Below are 20,728 nucleotides of genomic sequence, written 5' to 3'. Positions count from 1 at the left end.
AATGTGTACTTGCTTGAAATTCCTTATATATTGCTTGTACATTCCTGCTTCTAAGTTTCAGCACATACCAGTTCCTTCTATTTAGAATGCCTTCTTCTGACTGCCCTCAATCAGTTCATAAAACATATAAAGCTATCTTTTAAAAATTCAACTCAAAAGTCACCTCCTGTGGAACGCCATCTCTGATTAATCTCATTGACCTAATTCCTTTATTCTCAGACTTCTTCCTAGTCCATCAAACTGTTTCATTTTATTATAATTGTTGCTTCTGTATATTGTCACCCAGTAAGCATAATTATTCTAGGAATGATCATCTTCCTCCAGCCTCTTGTGTCTACTTATTACACACAAATATTTTGAAGGCCTATTGATGACCTTTTCAGTTTCCCCAGAGTTCCAGTTCACCTTCCTTACTGTTTCTTTTTACTTCATAGTTACATTCCTAAAGAAGCAGTGCATGTGTTGAGGGTTGGCCTCCACCTCAGCATGTGTGTGGCAGCCTGCTGAATAGATCCCTACAATTGGGAAGGAGTTAACCCTCTAGCCTGACAATCTCTGCATTCTACTTACACACCTTCAAGAAGTAGATGTGAGACCAGGAGTAGACCTGAAAATTGGAGTAGGTAAATTTCCATGGAAAGCCAAGTTAGCTTTTTCCTTCCTTTATACACAAGACCTGTGAAGCTGCTGTCATCAGCAGCTCATTCAACACTCTCCTGCTCTGCCTCTTTTTCAGGAGTCAGGGTTAGTTTAAGAAAAAGCCTCTTGCTAGAAGCCATGACCTCGTACTTTTATCCCCTCCATCTGGTGTGTGGCCTCATGGGGCTGTGCTGCTATGCAGGAGGTGAGCAATGGAATTCTTTAGATGATGACTTCTGAGCCCACATGCAGAGGCAGTTGGGGGTGGGAAGCAGGGAGAACAGTGAGAGCCGAGATCGATGGACCAAAAAGAAAAGTCTGCTTTGGGGAAGTCCTGACTATAGGTAGACTGTTTTCATGAGGTGTTCTTCTCCTAGCTCAAGTAGGGGCCCAGGTCAGGGAGCTGCAGCATCCCAGATCTATGATTGATGAACATTGTACTTTTCCCTTCTGTCTTAACAGTTGGGGTGCAGGAGTGGGATAGGTAGCCTATGCTGTCTCTAACAGAAAACATTCCAGGATTGAACAGAAGAGTTCCCCTTGCATATGTCATCTTTTGGAGCTGCTCTTACTCACTGTCTTGTGCCTAAACAGAGGTCCAAATTTTGGATGGGAAAACCAAGGGGTTGAGAGCAGCAAGTGTTTGATCAAGTGAAAATCTGCTGTCTGCCTCATCTCACAGGGGTTTCTCTTCAGGATTGAGACCCCTTGCCTTGGTGTACACAAATTGCTTGCATCAGCTTGAGATCCCAGGACCTTTACCAGGCCACGGGTAGGCAGCTATCTGGCCTGGGATGGGAGTTTCTTAGGACACTTATTCCCTGATCTTGCTTTCCTAACCCAGGAGTTGACATCATTTTTAAAAGGAGTGAAATCACAAAATTCTAATACATACTTTCTTTTTTTTTTTTTTTTTTTTTGAGACGGAGTCTCGCTCTGTCTCCCAGGCTGGAGTGCAGTGGCGCATCTTGGCTCACTGCAAGCTCTGCCTCCTGGGTTCACGCCATTCTCCTGCCTCAGCCTCCCGAGTAGCTGGGACTACAGGCACCCGCCACCAGGTCCGGCTAATTTTTTTGTATTTTTAGTAGAGACGGGGTTTCACCATGTTAGCCAGGATGGTTTCGATCTCCTGACCTCGTGATCTGCCCGCCTCGGCCTCCCAAAGTGCTGGGATTACAGGCATGAGCCACCGTGCCTGGCCTCTAATACATACTTTCAAAGCCCTAAGCCTTAATAATTTTCTGTCATGACTGCTTCTACTGTGTCTATACATTTAGCATAATTTCAAAAGGACTAGATAAAACAAAATTTTTAATGTTAATCTGAAGGGGAAAAAAGGAATAGAATTAGGAGCCAGAGTTGTTTAAATGTGGAATACGTTGTATAGTGGTCACGTGGTACTGGCGGTAATAGTGGCAGAAATGGCAAAAGAGCCATTGGTTGATAAGGTTCAGGAGGGCCTAGGCTGTTCCTTTGTAAACTGTGCTCAGATATACTCTCCTGGCTGTCCTGGGACTCCTATAGGGCTTGAACATTTTGTATCAATTTCTGTTTTGAAGGTGCTGGGACTCTGGTGCCCCCAACCCTGGGCATCCTCAGGCATTGAGGAGAATACACAGGATTTGAAGTCAGAAGACCTAGGTTTGAGTTCTGGCTGAGCCACACACTGTTCATGTGACCTTGGACAAGTCACCAAATTTTTCTGAACAGCATCTGTAAAGTGATAGTAACCCCTACCTCACAGGGTTGTTGTGAGGATTACGTATATGCTAAAGCATTTTGCCTATGAAAAAGCTTCTTATGAACATTATTGTTATTCCTGGGGAAACCCCACCTTGGGAGCTGTCAAAAAGGACAACTGTAGATGAAATTGTCTTCCTTTTTTCTTCATTCAGCTTAGCCTTTCTGTTTGGCCAGGGCTGCTTACAGGGGCTGTTGGGGTTGAAGTAAGGTCACCGCATTTTGGCTCATTTGGTCAAAGAGAAAGAACTCTAATGTCCAGCTGCTCCATCAGTATACTCATAGAATGGAAGTGAGCAAAGGAAAATTTTAAGCCAGGATAGTTAACAGTTAGGGGGCCAATGGGAGAATGCTTGCCTTGCATTTGCAAATCCAGAATGACTAAAACATCTTAAGTAAAGGAGGAATAGCCACAAAGATGCTCAGAGATAATATAAGCCATGAGTGGGAAGTGGGAAAATGAGTTTGTCAATGCCCTCTCTTTTCTATCCCTTTACCTTTGAGGTCAGGGACAGGGCATATTACTGACACCCCACTGGCTATTGCCCTATACCTGCCAACCACCCAAAGAAAATAATAGCTTCTGAGAAAGCTCAATTCACTGTAGCAACTGTGATATATTTACCCTAATAAAGCCACCATTTGGTCTTTTCCAGTGCTTCTCTCTTATGGAGATCATCCCTGGAATCCAAAGCTCTGCAGTTTTCTAACCCAGTTAAGAGTTAAAAACAACCACAGGTCATGAGCAGTAGGCTTGGCAGTTACACCTCATGCAGTCATAGGAGACTGCCCCATCATTCTCAGCACATAGGATGCACATCTCACTATCTCTGGCATGAACCAGCCTTGCAAACTTATACAGGCTCAGCCACTCTGCTTTGGTGGTAATTCTTCACCACTGATCTCTCCTCACCATGCCCTTTCTGCATCCTTCCCCAACCACCCACCAGAGGAGTTCTGGTCCCCAAACCAAAGAGTTGCCTGCAGGTTGGTAATGTAACTTTGTAGATATTCCTTGATTAAAGCTAGACCCTATTGGTATCCTTTTTGAAGTACTGGATCGAAATCTAATTGCTTTTTTTTTTTAATTGTTGGGGAGAGGAGGATGAGCAGAAGTCCTATGCAGCCTGAGAGAAGTTCTGTATGTGTCCATATATGTACACCTCTGTGTGTGTGTGTAACCTCATGGTTGTGCTCAGGCTGACAGGGAGGGCAAAGAGTGAAAAGGAAGCATCTCTTTCTTGTTTTCCAACATTGCTTCAAAGATGCCCAACCCCCGTAGTAGCAGGCAGTTCCCAAGTGGAGGGTCGGGGCAGAGGCCTCCACCAAGGCCATCAATAACCAGGTGTGAGCTACAGGTCTCTGTGTAATGTGAAGCTCTCCCGTATTTCATTTCTGCACCCAGGGGGCGGCTCTGCAGGATTGCTTACGGAGAGCTCTGTGTCTGGCACCTCTCTCCACAAGGCCCAGGCGCCCAGGGTCCCACCGACCTGCCCAGGAATGCATCACATTGTTCTCTGGTGCTGTAATTTGGCTGCAGGAGCTAGGCTGAATGCCTCCCAGGGATGAGAAACATACTCTCCCTGGCATCCTCCCTTCGCCCCAGCTAGCTTGAGCTTCTGCTCTATGACCACTGAGTGCATTTAAATAAAAACCTCAGAAAGACTGAGGAAAAAAAAATCCTAATTATCTCTCTTCTGTTAAGCCATGTAGAGACTCGTGTCCTGAGTGGGTCTGAGAATTTGGCAAAGACTTAGTGGTTGGTGTTCTTGATAAGGGAAGTGAGAGAAAGGAGAAGAAATTACTCCCTGCAACAGGAGGAATAGAAATGAAGCAGTGAGTGTTCAGAAATTAGATCTACAAGTAGTTTTGCAAACAGACCCTCAGGGCCAGGCAATGTTTGTTTTTGTTTTTGTTTTTTTAATCTGAAGGCCCTGATTTTATTTTTCCAGCATCACTCTAAGGAAGAGTGTGGATTAGTGCCATTATTCAGGGCTGGTAATAATAAAAGTTAGCTTTTATCTGCAGGGCTAGGTTAAGGCTGGCATTCTTAATTTTACATTAAAAAAACTGGCTACAGGCTGTGCAGCTGAGGTACTTCAGTCATGTGCCTTCTCTAAAGGATTCTTAGATCCTTAAAATATATAGTAGGTTTTAAGTTTGTATCTAAATAGCACTTACTGTAATGTATTATACCTAAACGTTTATTAAAAGTTAGAAGAAATGAGTACCAACAGGAAGGAATGGAAGAGAGAAGAGGGGCTAAGACATTGCTGATCTGAGGGACAGACCTCTATCAAATAGAAGAGGGCTGGGAGAAGGGGTGATTAGAAGCAGAGTGAGGGAACTATATGGAGCCCTGACTGCACCAAATAAAGTTCTCATTTTGCTGCTTGTTCCAAATAAATTAGTGTCTGTTTGTGTAACGCAGACTAAATGCCACTTGTCCAAAGCCAATCAGAATGCAGAAGCAAGCTAAGAACTAGGAGGAAAAATTAATTGCTTGGCCATCATTCCTTTTGGGGCCACATAACCTCTGTAGTGGGGCTCAAATGGACATCATTTCTCTCACTTATCCACCTTGCTTTTCAAACTTCTCACTCTCTGGACAGCTTGCTCTTTTCTTAACCATTTATAGGAAATTGCAAAACTTGCATCTTTATGAGCTAGAATTTGGAGCCCAAGGAAAAGCAGAGTAGCATGAGATGCCAGAAGAGGCCCATTTCCTTCCAGAGGGATGAGAACCAAAAACCAAAGAATAGATAATAGGGTATAGGTAGATTTAAGTCAGGTTGACCTCCCATGGAAGGCATATGCCATTATGTGGTAACCTGCATGTTCTTGTGAGGACAGGGGCTGGCTAGGACCTGAGGCTTTCCCCAGCAGCCTGGCATATAATATAAGGCAGCCTCCTTTGGTAAATTCTTTCAGCCCTATTGTTGAGTTCAGACTGACCATGACCCCGTTACCTCTCCACTACCCCAAAGCTTTCCTCAAGATGTCAGCTGTTCTCTTCCCCTCCCATTTCCCCCTCCTTAATCCCGCCATTGGCTCATCAGTTATCCAGTTGACTCCATTCTGAAGGAAGACATTCTCTTGGCCTGACTCACTCAGGCCCATTTCTCCACAGGCATCCCCTTACCGCAGACCACAAGGGCCCTGACTAGCTCATGTTTTGTGTTAATGGATGTGAAACCGGAGCAAATCCCCTCACCAAAAGAAAAACCACCCTAAACTCTCCCACACAGGTCTCAGCAGGTTACACAAATATTAGTCCTATCATCCAAATAAATCTGCCCCCGTGGCCCAGAGCTATGGCTCCCCCAACCTCCTGCTGCCTGTGCAGAGTGAAGCTGCTTCAAAAACATATGAGGACCCCAAGGGATGTTGGAGAGGAACTTGGGAAAGACAGGGGCCTGTATCCAGAATTCTTCATGCAGGCTCCTTAATCTACAGACTTTTGTTAATACTTTATAGTCCTAAAGAAGGACTGTTCCTAGAGAAGTCATGATGGGCTAGACCAGCCAGGGGCTTTGGTGAAGAGGATCTGCGGGCTGGAGTTTGGGGCATAATTAAAACTCAGTGTCTGACAGCTGGGCACAGTGGCTTGCGCTTGTACGCCCAGCACTTTGGAAGGCTGCAGTGGAAGGATTGCTTGAGACCAAGAATTCAAGACCAGCCTGGGCAACATAGTGAGCTCCATCTCTGAAAACTGTTTAAATTAGCTGGGCATGATGGCATGGCCCTGTAGTCCCAGCTAATGGGGAGGCTGAGGTGGGAGGATTGCTTGAGCCTGGGAATTTGAGGCTGCAGTGAGCCATGATCACGCCAGTGCACTCCAGCCTGGGCAACAAAGCGAGACCCTATCTCTAAAACAAACAAAAAAAAGAAATAAATAAAAAGAAAAAAAAAAGAATAGGTACTTATCCTCATTTTACAGATAAGAAAATAGAAGCTCAGAAAGTTTAGCTACCTTGCTCAAAATATCAAAAGCAAATGGCACAGCTGTGATTTTTAACCCAGGTCTGTCATAACTGCAAATTTCTGTACCACTCTGCTGCTTTAAGATATCAACAGGCAAAAGATAACCACTGCCCAAATCACATAAAAATAGGACATCAAGGTTTGGGGGACTTCATGTCCTACCTCCAGCTTACTAAGCCTGCTATCTCTGGAGATTCCACTACTGCAAACCTAGTTAGGCAATGGGTAATAGCATAGAAGAAACCCACCTCTATTTAAGTCAAATGTGGAGTGAACAATGATAATCACTAGGACTTGGAGAGTCACTAAATAAAGATTTGTTGAGTAAATGGAGGAAGGCTGCCTTCTAAGCTGTGTATCACTTTGGCCCCAACCCGCAGCACTCCTTCCCACTGTAGCCACTGACTCCTGCTCCCAGCTTCAAAGGCTAGGATCCTCTCATAAAGAATTACCAAAGCCAGAGATCCCTACCTGCCTAATATATACTGATGCCTCATGTGGGCCCTTGAGATCAGACCTGCTTACCTGCTCTCCCACCATCCATGAGTTGCCTATCTTTCTTTTACTCCGTGTTTCCCCAAACCTGGCTAACCTCCAGAATAATGCATGGGAAGAAAAAAAAAAACAACAAAACAACACAAGGCCTGGCCAGACTTACTACATTACTCTATCCTAGGAGTGTTCCAGGGTGTTCTAATGATCTGTTAAGCATGGGAACCACTGCATTCCACCTCAGTTTGAACAGGCAGCAAGTAAGCAAAAGAGGCAGTGCTGTCCAATACAGGTTGAGAATGGTAGAGAGAAAAAGAGAGAATGGATGTGTGTTTGTATAGTTATGATTCTTTTTCTTCTACAAAACACAGCAGTTTATAAACATATGAGCATGTGAATGGAACCTTGTCCACTATGGCTAACATCTCAGGCTCTCAATAATAGAATGTGGTAGCCTAAGATTTTCTTTTGGGGTACCAGGTAGTTCTGCTCAAACTGACTTCAGAGAAGGGACATGCCATTCATCTTTGTCCCATCTAACTTTGGCCAGGTAGAAACAAAAAGAAGCTCTCTACAGGTACCCTTCCTCTTGCACACCAAGGAAGTATCAGGAAGCTGGTGCAAAGGAAAGAAAAAAGGAGCCTCCACTACGTATTTTAGTGCAACTCATTTCACTCTAAAGATCCCCTATCTCTTCTACTCTCCCTTCAAATCTCCAGAGCGGGAAATCAGGGAGCTTGCTCAGTTTCTTATATCCCCTGACAACTCCTTCCCAGGGCTAAGGAACCAGCCAGGACACCATGGTCCCTATGGATTACTCTCTACATCCTTAAATAGAAGCTGTAGCAGCCCAGGGTGGAGGGTGGAGGAAGGTGTGCATGCAAGGATCTTGTGCTTTTGAGTTGAGAGGCTTGAATTGGAGGGATGAGTGAGGTATCTGTGTGTTCAGGTCTGGTCCAGCCACTCTGCCTTCTTGGGGGCCTTGCAAGTATGGACGTCCACAGTATTTCTGCATTCCTTGCACCGTACAGCACAGCACCAGTGGAATTTGCACTCACACTGGGTAACACGGGTGACTCGAGTTGTGTCGTACCCTCGGCCACAGCACATGATTTCACAACCGTCTGTTCCTTTTGAAGTCTTGCTGCAGACACGGCCTGCAGTGCCTAGGGAACCTGGGTTGGGGAAGAGAGGGAGTGAGAACAAAGTTATCTCTTCAGCTGCCCTGGATACCCTTATCCACATTCTCAGAAGGAAGATATAAAGAATCGCTTTTTTGGGCTGGGCACAGTGGCTCACTCATGCCTATAATCCCAGCATTTTGGAAGGCCAAGGCAGGAGGAATGCTTGAGTCCAGGAGTTCAAGACCAGCCTGGGAAACATAGCAAGCCCTGTCTCTACAAAAACTTAAAAAATTAGCCAGGTGCCGTGGGCATGAGCCTGTAGTCCTAGCTACTCAGGAGGCTGAGGTGAAAGTAACACTTGAGGCTGGGAGGTCGAGGCTGCAGTGAGCCAAGATTGCACCACTGCACTCTAGCCTGGGTGACAGTGAAACTCTGCCTCCAAAAAAAAAGAAGCATGGGCTCTGACATCATATCTTCTGGATTCAAATCCCAGTTCTACCACTCTTAGTTGTGTGATTTAGTCAAAATGAAACATTAACTTAGTTTCTCATATGAAAATAAGCACAATAATAGATTGTTAGATATAATATCTGTTCATCTGAAGAGGTGAACTGATTACCATGACTGGCTGGAGGCATATTCCTAAGGAATTCCTAAGTAATATCGCTTGCATTGTTATTATTACTATTATCCCTAAGCATTATCCCTTCCCCTTACAGTGGAAACTCTAGGATAGGGATCAAGTTTTCCCTATGCATAGGGAATGCTTAGAACCTCATTCTGACTGATTTTAGCAAAAGAGATCCTGCCAACAGATCATAAAATCAATAGACTTTTGGATGAGTTGGGCCCATGAGAGCATCTACTCTAACCTTTTCCATGGTTAATAAGGATCCAGAGATGGGAAACTAACTAGCCTAGGTTCAAAACGGAGAATAGATTAACTGATTTCTACAGCATTAGCCTCCACATGTCACTGGGATAGGGGAGGAAAATGCTAGAACTTCTATGTTTTTTTATCTCATCAATTTAAAATATTTATGTTTTATAATATACATATTCATATGGTGGAACACAGGTATAAATAAATATACATATAATGGAGATATATGCTCAAATTGTTTTAATGATAGGAGTAAAGGATCCAGAATGTTAGGAGACCACTGGTCTGGAATGTGGACTGACTAGGTCTATTGTATATGTTAGTCTCCTAACTCCAAGGGCTGGGTCTTAAGTCCTCTTGGGCACCAAAAACCCCTTCTGCACTGTGGAGCTGTGCTGTCCAGGGTAGCAGCCACTAGTCACATATGGTCTTTTACATCTACATGAATGAAAATTAAACTAAAAAATTTAGCTCCTCAGTCACATTAGTTATATTCCAAGTACTCAGTAATCACATGTGGCTAGTTGCTACTGTATTGGACAACACAGATAGGAAAACATTTCTATCATCACAGAAAGTTCAACTGGACTCTACTGCTTTGGAGGGAATTCCTGGCTCTATATTCTTTCTGGGATGACTTATATTCTTTGAATTCCAGGCCCCACTTTGGGTTTTAGGAGGCCTAATTTTATGCCACTGAGAAAAACCAACACACATTTGACTTATCCTCCTCCTAACTCCAAAGTTCCTTCCCTAAAGGTGTATTTTCAGTATGGTAGTATAGGTTTACACCTCAGATATTATGGAATTATTTCTAGGTATCCAGAGAGTGACCCTCTGAATTAGACCAAGTGGGAGGAAAGTATACTTAGTGGCAGTAAATCACTAGGAAAATCAGAAGCGCTCCAACTTTTTTTTCTTCTAGCACCCTACAAAGTATACAGACTACTTTCTTCATTAATTGGGTAGAGCCCCACCCTTTTTCTGTGCCCAGTTTTACTCCAAGCCACTTGACTCTTCCAGGAATGACAGTGATGGGTGAAAACAAACAGTACCAAAGATAGCTGAGGTTTTTTGGCTCCACTTCACCCAAGTCCTGACTGCTGAGCCTGTAGAAAAGAGCCTGGGAGCCCCACGACAATAACTAGAGGAGAAGAGTTTTGCTGCATTGCATGTTCCTAGTTTAACTTATCTGAATCAGAAATGTGAGCCAGGATGGTAACTTTCATTCCTTTGGGGAAAAACCGTATCACCTTCCAGCACCTCCAAGAATCCCACCACAAATACCTCAAACGGACTGAAAAACAACCATTTGCTGCTTTACCTGCCTTTGGTAGGGATCTCTTCTTCATTTCTTTTTCAGCTGTTTCAGAATCTTCAGTGGCAGCACACTGGATAAAGCCTTTCAAGGACGTCTTTCTAGCTTTAATCTCCCTTAGAGGGAACCTTTACCCAGCAGATTGATCTGTTCTCTGTCCCCGGGACAGGTCATGTGCTTTCCCACCTACTACTCTCTGATAAGAAATTGCCCACTCTTCTCTCAAGCTATCCAGATACTCCCTACACTTCAAGGAGCAGTTTAAATTCTAGTTTCTTTTTTTTCCCTACATTTTCAAATAAACTTTTATTGATTTCTCCAATCATCTCTCTTTGCATTTGTCTACCCATTATGTCTCATTTCTTTAAGTAGATTGTAAAGAGCCAAAGGCTTAGGGCTGCATCGTATGTTTCTGTGTAGCCTACACATTGCTCAAAACTGAAAACAGGTAACTAAGTTAAACATACCCTGAATAATGCCTACTGTATCCCAGATGCTGGGATACAAAGGAGCAATGCATGACCTCAGGCCTCAAGGAGCTGAGTAACCTCCTCTCTACTTGGGCAGCACTGGGCCTGGTGGACTGCAACAATCTCATGACCAGTGTTCACGTGGAGAGGAAACTGCCTCCTCCCACAGCACCCCCTTCCCTAACTCCTAAGACTGAACAGACCACGATTAACCACGGGTGCCTGCACTAATAACTGGGACTCCATGTCCCCGCCTGCCTTCCTTACTCACCTGCAGCCTTGTCCAAGACACAGTAATCTGGAGAGTTGTCAAAGTAGACAAGATCAGTCCGGGTGGCACGGCGATAGCCTTGGCGGGCTGCGGTGAAGTTGGCACCATCCTGGGTGGCCATCACCTGCACAGCCCCATCATAGCGCCGCCGCAGGTAATCACCTGTGCGGCGGAAATCTGAGAGTGCACGCCAGCAGGTGCGCAGAGTACAGGAACCACTCACGCCATGGCACTTACACTCCAGCTTCAGAAACCGCCGCACAGCCTGGGGGAGGGGGAAGGCAGTTAAGGGAGAGGTAGCTGGTCAGGACACATTTTAGTCATCCCTAGGGCCAAAAGGATGAGTGCTCTGAGATAGGCTGCACCTGGCCCTGGCTGGCCGATTGAGCTCTTGGTTGTTCTGTCCCACATCAGATCCCACCCATTCTTCCTGATCAAGTTCAAGAAACTCTTTTTCCAGGAAATCTTCCTGGACCAACAGTGCTTTCCTTTTCATGACAGCCCACTGAACTGCAGAGCCACAGGATTCTGTTCACGATGACAGTGTGCTTGCACATCCTCTACTTTTCATGTTTTAGAGTGCCAGGTACCATGCCTTCTACTTTAGTAGTGTGCCATTTTCCAGCATAGTATTAGGCACATAGAAGATGTTCAAATACCAGGGAACTGACTAGAACAACCTCTTATCCTCTCAGTCTTTATGAAGGCAGTTCTTTTCCTTCTTAAAAAGTTACTTCTTTTCTCCACCTTTTCCTACTTTCCACCTATGTGAAGACTCTTCACGCACCTGGTTGACCCTAGGCATTCCTAAGCTCCCTTGCATTTAGTGCTCCTGTCCCAGGATGTTGGGGAAGTGACTTTTGGAAGTTACTTTTGGAAGTGACCCAGAAGCCTTCAGCTCTTCCACCTTCACATTTATTTAGTCCATGGTCACACATACTGGTCACCCCCAGCAAATATGAGTGTACTTACACAGACATGAGTACTGACCGTGCGACCACAGCGGTTATTATGCAAGTTCATGAGGGCCCTGGCATCCTTAAGCCTCTTCTCCTTGGCATCCACGAAGGCCTTGGCAAAACGGACACCATAGTGGATGTTGTCACTGCAGCCACCCCAGTCAAAGTCCCCACGCTGGTCATGGTGTCGGCCACGGGTGTAGGGGTCACAGCTGCACACACTCAGTTCACCTTGGCTACAGGCACGAGTAATAGCGTGGACTACCCCTGCTGATGAGATGGCATATACAAAAGCTGCCTCTCGGCTACCTAAAGAGAGAATTGTAGAGGTGTGGTTCAGGAAAGAGGGCCATGTCTGTCCCCTTCTTCAGCCCATACAACCTCTGACTCTGAAATCTCTTCCCTAATTTTCTTTCCCAGAGTCACCCCTACACCCCCTTTATTCAAGGTGCCTTTCATTTCCAAGAGCATTCCCCAGAGTATCTGACCTCTTCCCCTCAGCCCTCACTACTCTCTATCCACTTCTTTGTATATCTGACCTTTTGAGCTGACCTATACTCTTGTTTCCTGCCAAATTCCCTGTGTCCATCCATTGAAAAGTCTCCTGGTGAATCATCCCCTCCCACTGAGTGCCAGCACTGGCTCAGCTAAGCCTGCCTTAGTCCACATTCCAGGCCTTTTCAGGCCCACTCTGCTGGACAGTTCCCCCACAATGGAGACCCCAGCCCAGGGGTCAGCCTGTTTAGAGATCCATGCTACCTTCCCTTGCCTGCTTGCTCTCCCTCCCTCCTCCTGGAGACTGATGAATTATTGCCCCTGTATGCCTGACACCTCCAGATTCCCATCTTGTTCCCTTTCTCCTAGTTTACTGTCTAGCTCTATTTAGCTTTTTTGCTGAGCTGAGGCCAAGCCACTGACTCTCCAAATATTTACATATCACCTTTCTGTTTATCTTTTGTTCCCATTACTGTAGTGTTGGGAGTGTTGGGGTGATGGTAGTGATGGTGGTGTTAAGAACAGAGGGTCTATCATAGACCTTAGCCTTACAGTACATGGTAGCCTCCCAAGCTGGGGATTGGGGAGGACAAGGAAAATGAGGGAGAAAGATGGAGGTTCTAGGGAATGCTTTACCTTGGTCTTGTCCCAGAGCACTAGGATTTAGAGGAGCCCCTGTCTACAAATCTAAGGTGCTAAGAGTCTGTTCCCAATTATATCCTGGGCTCCACCCACAGTTCTTCCTCTGATTATGAAACTGTGTGGGAGAGGAGAGGGGAGATCTTGCCTACTCTTCGCACTCACCACTCCCAGCACAGAAAGGGAAGGAGCTGACACAGGATGGAAGAGGCTCTTACTTCGGAGCATGACACGGCCAAAGACGGTGTGGTCCCGGTCCAGGGTGGTACAGTTCCAGCGGTGGTGGCGGAATTGGTGCTGACACTCTCGGATCCATTCTCGGGCACCCTCGCCCACTGAACGCATGATGTCTGGATAACGCTGGCACAGCTGCCGCTGCCGGCTCACCAAACCAGGGATATTGTCACAGATCACTCGTGCCCCCAGTGCCCCAATGTACCTGCAAGGCAGAGATGGCCCTGTCAGAACATCCCAGCCCTTTTTCTGCATTGGGAAGGAATAAGGAAGGGGTACGTTTAGCATCCAGACCTTGAAGACATTCTGTCCCCTCTCCCTAACCCACATTCCATAAAGCTGATGAGTAGAACCATTTCCCACAGTTCTGAAGAAGTATTAATAGTTATACAGTCGCAGAGAGAGTAATTGAGTGGCCTCCCACCATCACCAGTTCCCCAGCCAAAGGCCAAAGTGACATACACTCCCAGAACTCAGGCTAGGCATGTGTCACATACACAGAAGCTGTGGGCATGTCACACAAACTCATTGTCTGTTTATTTAATAAACATTAAGAGCTTCATGGAAACATAAACTAACAAAATAAGGGTCTGAGACAACACTCTTATGCTCCCATTAAGAGGGATGTCCTGCATGGCTGGTCCATGAAGATATGGTTTGACAGCATGGGGATGGTGACAGGCAGGGGCTTGTGGGAAGAGACATAGTGAGCAATCTGAGTAACGTTTACAGCTCTAGTCAGACCCGTGTAGCTAAAAAAATCCTCATTCCCAATCGTGAGGTCTGAGGAGGAAGATCCCACCCTCTACCCTCCTCCTCAAACCCTTTATTTTCAGGCTCCAGGGCCTTTCTTAACTAATGAACCTTTTAAAACCATCTTCCCCAACCCGGATGGACCTGCACAGGCTGTCTGCAGTGGGAAGCCAAAGGCCAAGATAAGTAAGAGGATGACTCTCCCCACACTGCAGTCTCCAGTGTGCCCAATATGAGCAATTAAAAGAAGGTCAATTGAGATGGGCTACTAAAGAATAGGTGGGTTGCCAGAGTCATTATTGTTTCTCAAGGCAATATTTTCTCTTCACTCAGTTTTAACCCTGGATCCCACCACAAGCCTCAGGAGGAATATTTCAGAGAGAAAACAGGAGTATATCACCCTTTTTCCCCAAGAGGCCACTAAACGAGATCTGACCCATTCACCCACTTCCTCCAGCTCAACAGCCCAGCTCCACTTGTCATTCTCTTTCTCTCCCTTTAACCCCATAGCACCTTCCTTGATTTGCTGGGAACTTTCTATTCTCCTGTCCAGAACGCATCAAAGGGCTGCCCTCCCTCCCCTGTTTTGAACAGGTGGGGCCACGGAGAGCAATTGCTACTGCAGACAGAAAAGACTTGGTTTGAGCTATGAATGAGCCTGTGGTTTGGGAACAGCCCCAAAATGGGCCTAGAAGTGGGTGAGGAGAAGGGAGGGCAGCTGGTGTGGAGAGGGGAAAAGCTAGACTGCCTTGGGCTCTGTGTCCCCCCCTACTACTCCCCTGCATTCCCACAGCCGGCCCTCACCCACAGACTGGATCACCACTGGTGACACCAACTCAAACAAACACAAGGAGGGCTGATGCTTGCCTCTTCGGGAACTCAGCAGGGCTGATGGGGCCCATCTGTCCTGGGGAAGGGGTGAGAGGGCTGGCCCTCCCCTAACAAATCCCATGGAATCAGCGTCCCCAGCACTGTCCATCAGGGCAACAGCTTCCAGGAACAAACAAAATAAACACCCCAGACAGGGCCAGGCCGGAAAGGCTGCCTGACGCACAGCCCAGAGTTACACCCACTGCTGTGGTGCTTTGTTTGGAGAATCAAGACCGTTGGAGTTGGAGCTTGTCCCTGTCTCACCACCGTTCAGCTTCCCTAGTTCAGCCCAAGTACTGCTCTAGGCAATGGGTGTTTGTTTGTTTTGTTGTTTTTTTGTTTTTTTACTGGGGCTTGGGTGAGGAGGGTTGGATGGGAATGAGAGACCAATAACCCAGTCCTCGTGAGACAGTCTGGAGTGGGGCAGGCCAAACTCGGGCAAAAAGTCCTTCTTGTGGTCTGACTTAAATCCATTCTGCTGCAGCCCACATAGGTCCTTTTTATTACATCCTCACTGAGTGTGGGAACATCTGTTCAGTATCTAAGATGGGAAGATAATTAAATGTCTCTATTACCACCCTTACTCCACTAAGTAATGCCTTCAAGACTCCACAGAGCATGGCGCTTGCTTGCTCTCCAGTAGTCAGCCCCTTGTAGTTAGTGTAGGGAGCCTCCAATAAAGCTGAGCCTGAGGCTAACCACATCTTCCTCTCAGTTCAACACATGCCTGCAAAATGTCTACCATGTGCCAAGCACTGAGCTCAGATGTTAGGGACACAAAGATATTTAAGGCATCTCCTACCTCATGGTCTGGTAGAGTGTTACATGCCCCGACTCCAGCTTTGTTTTTTCCTTCTGGAAGTTCTTCACTTCCTTCCCAGCTTCCTGCCCCAGAATGCTTCTCTTCACCTGCTTTTGGCCAATTCACATCCCTTCATTTGACAAAGTGAGGCATACACTACTCTAGCCCCTTGCTACTAAAGTGTGGTCCCCAGAACAGCAGTATCTGTATCATCTGGGGATTCGTTAGAAACGCAGACACTCAGGCCCCACCCAAGGCCTACCATAACAGAATCTGCATTTCACCAAGATCCTCACGTGGTTTGGATGTACTGCTCCACAAAGGCAGGGATTTTTGTCGGTTTTGTTCACTTCAATATCCCCAGTACTGAGAACAGTGCCTGGCACATAGTAGGTACGCAATCACTACTTGTTGAATAAACACCTAACTGTTCTGATTTATCCCCAACTCCCTTCTCCCTCTAGCCAGCCATTAACTCCCATTTCCATTACAGCTTTACTTGTCAACAGTTGCCAGCCTATCTGCAGATGTTTTATGTTTGTATGTTAAAGACACAAACGGGCCAGGGATCCGCTTTTTTTTTTTCTTTCCTCCTTTCGTGTACAACCCCTAGTGTACACGGTTCAGCCCAGCACATATAGAACTTTGAACACAGGGATAACACTATTAGCCTCCATGAATCTGCTCTTAATGCCACAGCATCCCTCACTTTCATTTGTGAAATAAGGATGATAATAGATCCCATCTCACTGGATTATTTCAGATTGACAAAGATCATGCTCATAAGGTGTTTGGCCATAGTGCCTGAAGCTCAGTAAGGGCTTATTAAAAGCAACTACTGTTGGTAACAGTAATGCTAACAATATGATACCACTTTGTGTTTCTCTCCCTTTGTGAGCCTATGAATACAATCCTGTTCTTGTGATTCCCTACATCCAACCCCCTACAGAACGCAAAATGAAACAGGAAAGCACATGCTGGAAGCCCCCTATTTCTTGGTCTGTTTAGGATAGATAGAGGGAGGGCAGTGGTTAGAGAGTAAGCAGAAGAATCTCAAGCTATGAGAAAAATCCAACTATTAACTGGTGAAAATGATGGCCTTCTGCTCCAGAGTGGAACATGAACACACCAGAGTCAACAGGCATTTCTCTTCCACGGGTTGTACAGAACATCAATCTTGCTGGTTTTTTCTTAAGAGAAAGGCTTGGGAGCTTAGCCTGCCTTTAGAAGGTAGCTTTTCACCTTATCCCACAAGTGGTGATCACTGAGGCAGGCATCTGGGCCTGTAGCTATGACAGGTGTGGAGCAAGGAGGCCGAAACAACCTCTGTACCCACTTCCCATCCTGGCCCTGTTGCAGCCTTCCTCCTTTTCACAGGGGCTGCTAAGTCACTCTGTGTGTCACCTCCCTCCCTCCCTAGCTCTTTCACCCAGGAATTTTTCCAGAATTTTTAATATGAACCACATCAGGGAAGGGTAGTAGAGGGAGAAAGGAGAAGGGAGAGGGAGTAGTCAATGCTACAAAATGGGGACGAGGAAGACCCCCATTTGGGTCTTTAGGAACCACTGTCAGGATGCTGAAATTACCAGAGTGACACTTCCTCACCCAAACACCAATTGGTCCCCAAGACTATATCCCAAACTGGTAAGAAGCAATCAAGAGTCCCAAAAAGCAAACAGCTATCTGAGCCAGATAAAGATGGGCAGCGGTTACTTCATGTTGTCTCAACAAAGACCCTGAAGATGCCAAGTCCCCAGCCAGACCAAGCTCATGAGGGCAAAAGGTAGCTTTGATTTCACTCAGAACTTTGGAAGGTTTTTCTCCTCATCCCCCTTCTCCCCTTTCTCTTTCTAAAAGAATGTTTCAAGCCAGATGTAAGATACAGGCCTCTCTGTTCCCCCATCCAGAAACCCCCCTCCTCGCCTTCCCCAACACTGCAGAGATTTAAAAAAAAAAAAATCCAAAAGAGATTTTTCTGAAACAGGAAAACAGGGGGTGGGGGTTGGGATAAGGAGAGATGCATCTTGAAATGATAGGAATCTGCAGCCCAAGCTGGCGGGCCCCTCAGCCAGCTACCCCTCACCCTTCAGCCAAGATTCCAAGTCAAGAGGAGAAAAGCCACAGGGTGCAAGGGGAGAAGAGACCACATTTGGGGGAGGGGGGCTTGCACGGGAAGAAGAACGGAGTAAGGAAAGGAAGGGGGGCACTGACTGGTGGAGAGGGACAATAGCCTAGTCCAAGAGGCCAGTTTGATTGCGGGGTGAAGAGGAAAGACTGAGTCTTTTCTAGGTTCAACTCTCCCTGCCTTGCCCTCTCCCCAGGGTGGGGAAGAAGGGAAAGCAGCTTCTTCTCCTAAGGGAAGGTGATGAGTGCCATCCAAGGAGTAGGGGGCAGGGAGGATTCCAAGAAGAACAGACACCAGACATCCAGTGGATCTGTAATGCCTTTTTGCCTCATCTGCCCTCTTGTGAAGTGTCTGGAGTCTAGGGCCTGCAAGAAATCTGGGGAGGGGGTCTCTTAGTACCTTGGGACTCCGCAGCCCTCTGGCTCTTGGAGGGGAGAAATGGGAGATGGGAAAGAATAGGAAGACGGGAGGGAGACAAAGTTTCCAAGTGACATCCTCAAAACGGTGGCTGAAGACAAACGCCTAGATAATGCAAACCCATGCGTTTTGTTTATTTTAATTGTGGGAGTTAATGGGGTAAATTTTGCCTCGATTCCATTTCTAAGCCTCGGCTGGGTGCTGCTGCCTCACCAAAGCCTTCCTGTGGTACAGGTGGGCTAGACTAGCGAGCTGCCCCTTTCTCCACCTCTCAGAGGGCGACCTTAGGCGATTGGAGCCCTGGCGAAGCTATTGCGGGCCCTGGAAGGTTATTGGTTCCTTGAACTCACCCTGAGGGAAACTCGGAAGGTAGCTTCTGCCCTAAGGAGCTTGAGCTGAAATAGAGGGGGTACAGCACATGGAGGCCTAAGGAGCCGCGACCACCGGGCGTCCTTGCTCCGAATGCCCAACGCCTTTCTCACCAGTCGTGTAAGACGCGGCGCCTCACCCTCCCGCCACCCCGAGACTTCAGATTTCAGTGACAGTCCTGCCCGAATCGTCTCCAACTCCGTCGAAGCAACAGCCTGGTCCCGTGAGCAGCCAGTCCCTCCAGGCGCCTCCGGCCTCTCCTACCAAGCGCCTCACCCGCCCAGCCTGAGAGCTACACTTACCACCAGGACGTGTCTACGCGGGCCGGCAGCGTCAGCAGCAGCAGGAGCAGAAGGCAGGCAAGTCCTAGGCGGGCCGAAGCCCGGGAGCCGTCGGGGGCCGCGGGCGACGGCACAGGGACCGGGGCGCTGGCGCGCCGAAGCGGGAGCTGCGCAGCTTCCTCCGCACCACCCGGTCTCAGCATAGCTCCCCGAAGACTCCCGCCGCGCAGCCCGGAGGGGCGTGGACGGGGCACCTTCTGGGGGTTCTCAGGCTGCTCCTACCTCACCCCCCTGGGGGGCCATAGTGTTCGCCGGCGGCTGGGGACCTAGGGTCACCTGGGGTCCAGAGCCCGGGAGCAGGATCCCGGAGAGGGGCGCAAGTTGCGATGTCCGGAAGCCGACGACGGCGCGCCGAACCCGGGGTCTGGGGCGCGCTGCTTGAGCACCGGGTGCGGTGTCAGAGGGTCTGCGGCGCTGAAGGGAGCTGCGGGCCTAGTGTGCGGACAGCCCCTTCGGCCGCGGGCTCTCATTGGACGGGACGGGGCGGGGCCGAGGCCCGGGACACGCGCGGCCCTTAGGGCGGCTCCGCCCGCGCCAAGCTCGGGGCGCTCCGCGACGCCCTAGGTGTAGCGGCCGCCTCCGCCCCTCGGGGCTCCCGCGCGCCACCGCGCCGCACCCCCACCTGCTCCCGCACGCTGCGACGGGACTTCGCGGCTCCCTCCTGCGCCCCGAGCGCCCAGTCCCTGCCGACACCGCGCCACCGGGTCCTAGCGCCCTTCACTCAGCAGCCCCACTTCTGTGGGTGACGGCCAGGCTGGCGGAGCGGGAAGGGGATGCGGGCACTTCCCTCCTGTCCCCGACCTACAGTGACATCGGCGCTGAGCACGAAGGATGCACTCATTTCCTCCATCCTTGCGCTTCTGTGAAATGGGTAGAGTCCCTGCTACCGGGAGTTGGAGATCTTAACTACCTTTTCAACACTGCCTACAGGGGCGCCGTGGGCAGTCGGCTTCGGGCAGGGGATGCTTTCAGCTAGAGCTCATCGCCCCTGCTTCTTCTGACCCACTGCACCCCCCCACCCCCAATGCATCACGTTTAGACCTGGCTCCTGCCTGCCCGGCCTGCCCGGCCCGGATGCTTTTCTTTACGGACCAGGAATCTACTGCCGACGCTAAGGGGGCACCTGCGGACTCCCCCCGCCACCCCTTACTCCTGGGCTCAGCGGAGCTCAGTCTCTCCCCGCTCCCCCTCTGTGCCTCGGTCCTCCACCCTCTCGGGCGGGGCTGAGAGTATGAAAGAATCAGAAACAGCTGGGAGGTTTTCCCGCACCAGAGGCCAGGGTGGGGGTCCTGCCGAGAGAGTGGAAGCCCTGGAGCTTTTTCCCTCCTTCGCCTTCTCACCCTGCCTCCTCCCCACTGCTCCCTCACCCTCCCTCCGCCCGCACAGCGCCTGGGGGCGTGGTAAATCGGGAAGGGGTGGGGAGGTGCAGTCTGCCGAAAGTGACTCTCCTCTCCCCACCACCCCAACCCTCAAACCTTCCAGGATAGCAGGTACAGGCCCTGTGGGCACAGTGGCCCTTAGTCAGAAGTAAAATTCTTTTTAAAATCCTGGGCTTTCCAACTTCGAGAGTTCAGAGTTCAGCTGGGGTCTGGCTCCAGTCCCTTCTTCAGCCTGAGTTTCTCCCACCTCGCAGGTGTCTTTCCTACCTCCTCATATGATTTTAAAGTCCTGGTGTAAACAACTCACTAGTAACTGCCGATGCCCCCAACTGCAAATTCACTGTCAGTCCTTGATTGGGGGTGGGGGGCGGTGGTGGCGTTAGAGGTGCCTCCCGAGTGTAAGCAGATGGGGTGCAGCTGGCTG

At 48.4% G+C, this 20,728-nt stretch overlaps 2 protein-coding genes across 9 annotated transcripts in view; one reads left to right on the top strand and one right to left on the bottom strand.

Moving 5' to 3' along the window:
* Positions 1–2,432, top strand: part of ST7L (suppression of tumorigenicity 7 like) — a 107,962-nt gene extending 105,530 nt beyond the window's left edge. For all 8 annotated transcript variants that reach the window (XM_063625713.1, XM_063625715.1, XM_063625712.1 and 5 more), the window contains one exon: positions 2,199–2,432. In XM_063625713.1, coding sequence (XP_063481783.1) covers positions 2,199–2,297 — 99 coding nt within the window. In that variant the 3' untranslated portion in view covers positions 2,298–2,432. The remainder of the gene's footprint in view (positions 1–2,198) is intronic.
* Positions 2,433–7,017: 4,585 nt separating this feature from the next.
* Positions 7,018–19,584, bottom strand: WNT2B (Wnt family member 2B). The gene is made up of 5 exons (XM_063625718.1): positions 18,887–19,584; positions 13,233–13,453; positions 11,912–12,189; positions 10,922–11,186; positions 7,018–8,030 (listed from the first exon to the last, which is right to left on the bottom strand). The coding sequence occupies exons 1-5, from the start codon at positions 19,066–19,068 to the stop codon at positions 7,801–7,803; spliced, it is 1,176 nt and encodes a 391-aa protein (XP_063481788.1). The 5' UTR covers positions 19,069–19,584; the 3' UTR covers positions 7,018–7,800.
* Positions 19,585–20,728: the final 1,144 nt, after the last annotated feature.

Source organism: Symphalangus syndactylus, chromosome 12 (genome assembly GCF_028878055.3).
Source record: "Symphalangus syndactylus isolate Jambi chromosome 12, NHGRI_mSymSyn1-v2.1_pri, whole genome shotgun sequence".
In the NCBI taxonomy this organism is placed as follows: Eukaryota; Metazoa; Chordata; class Mammalia; order Primates; family Hylobatidae; genus Symphalangus; species Symphalangus syndactylus.
Note: the sequence above shows the minus strand (reverse complement) of the source record. Positions and strands in the feature narration are given on the sequence as shown.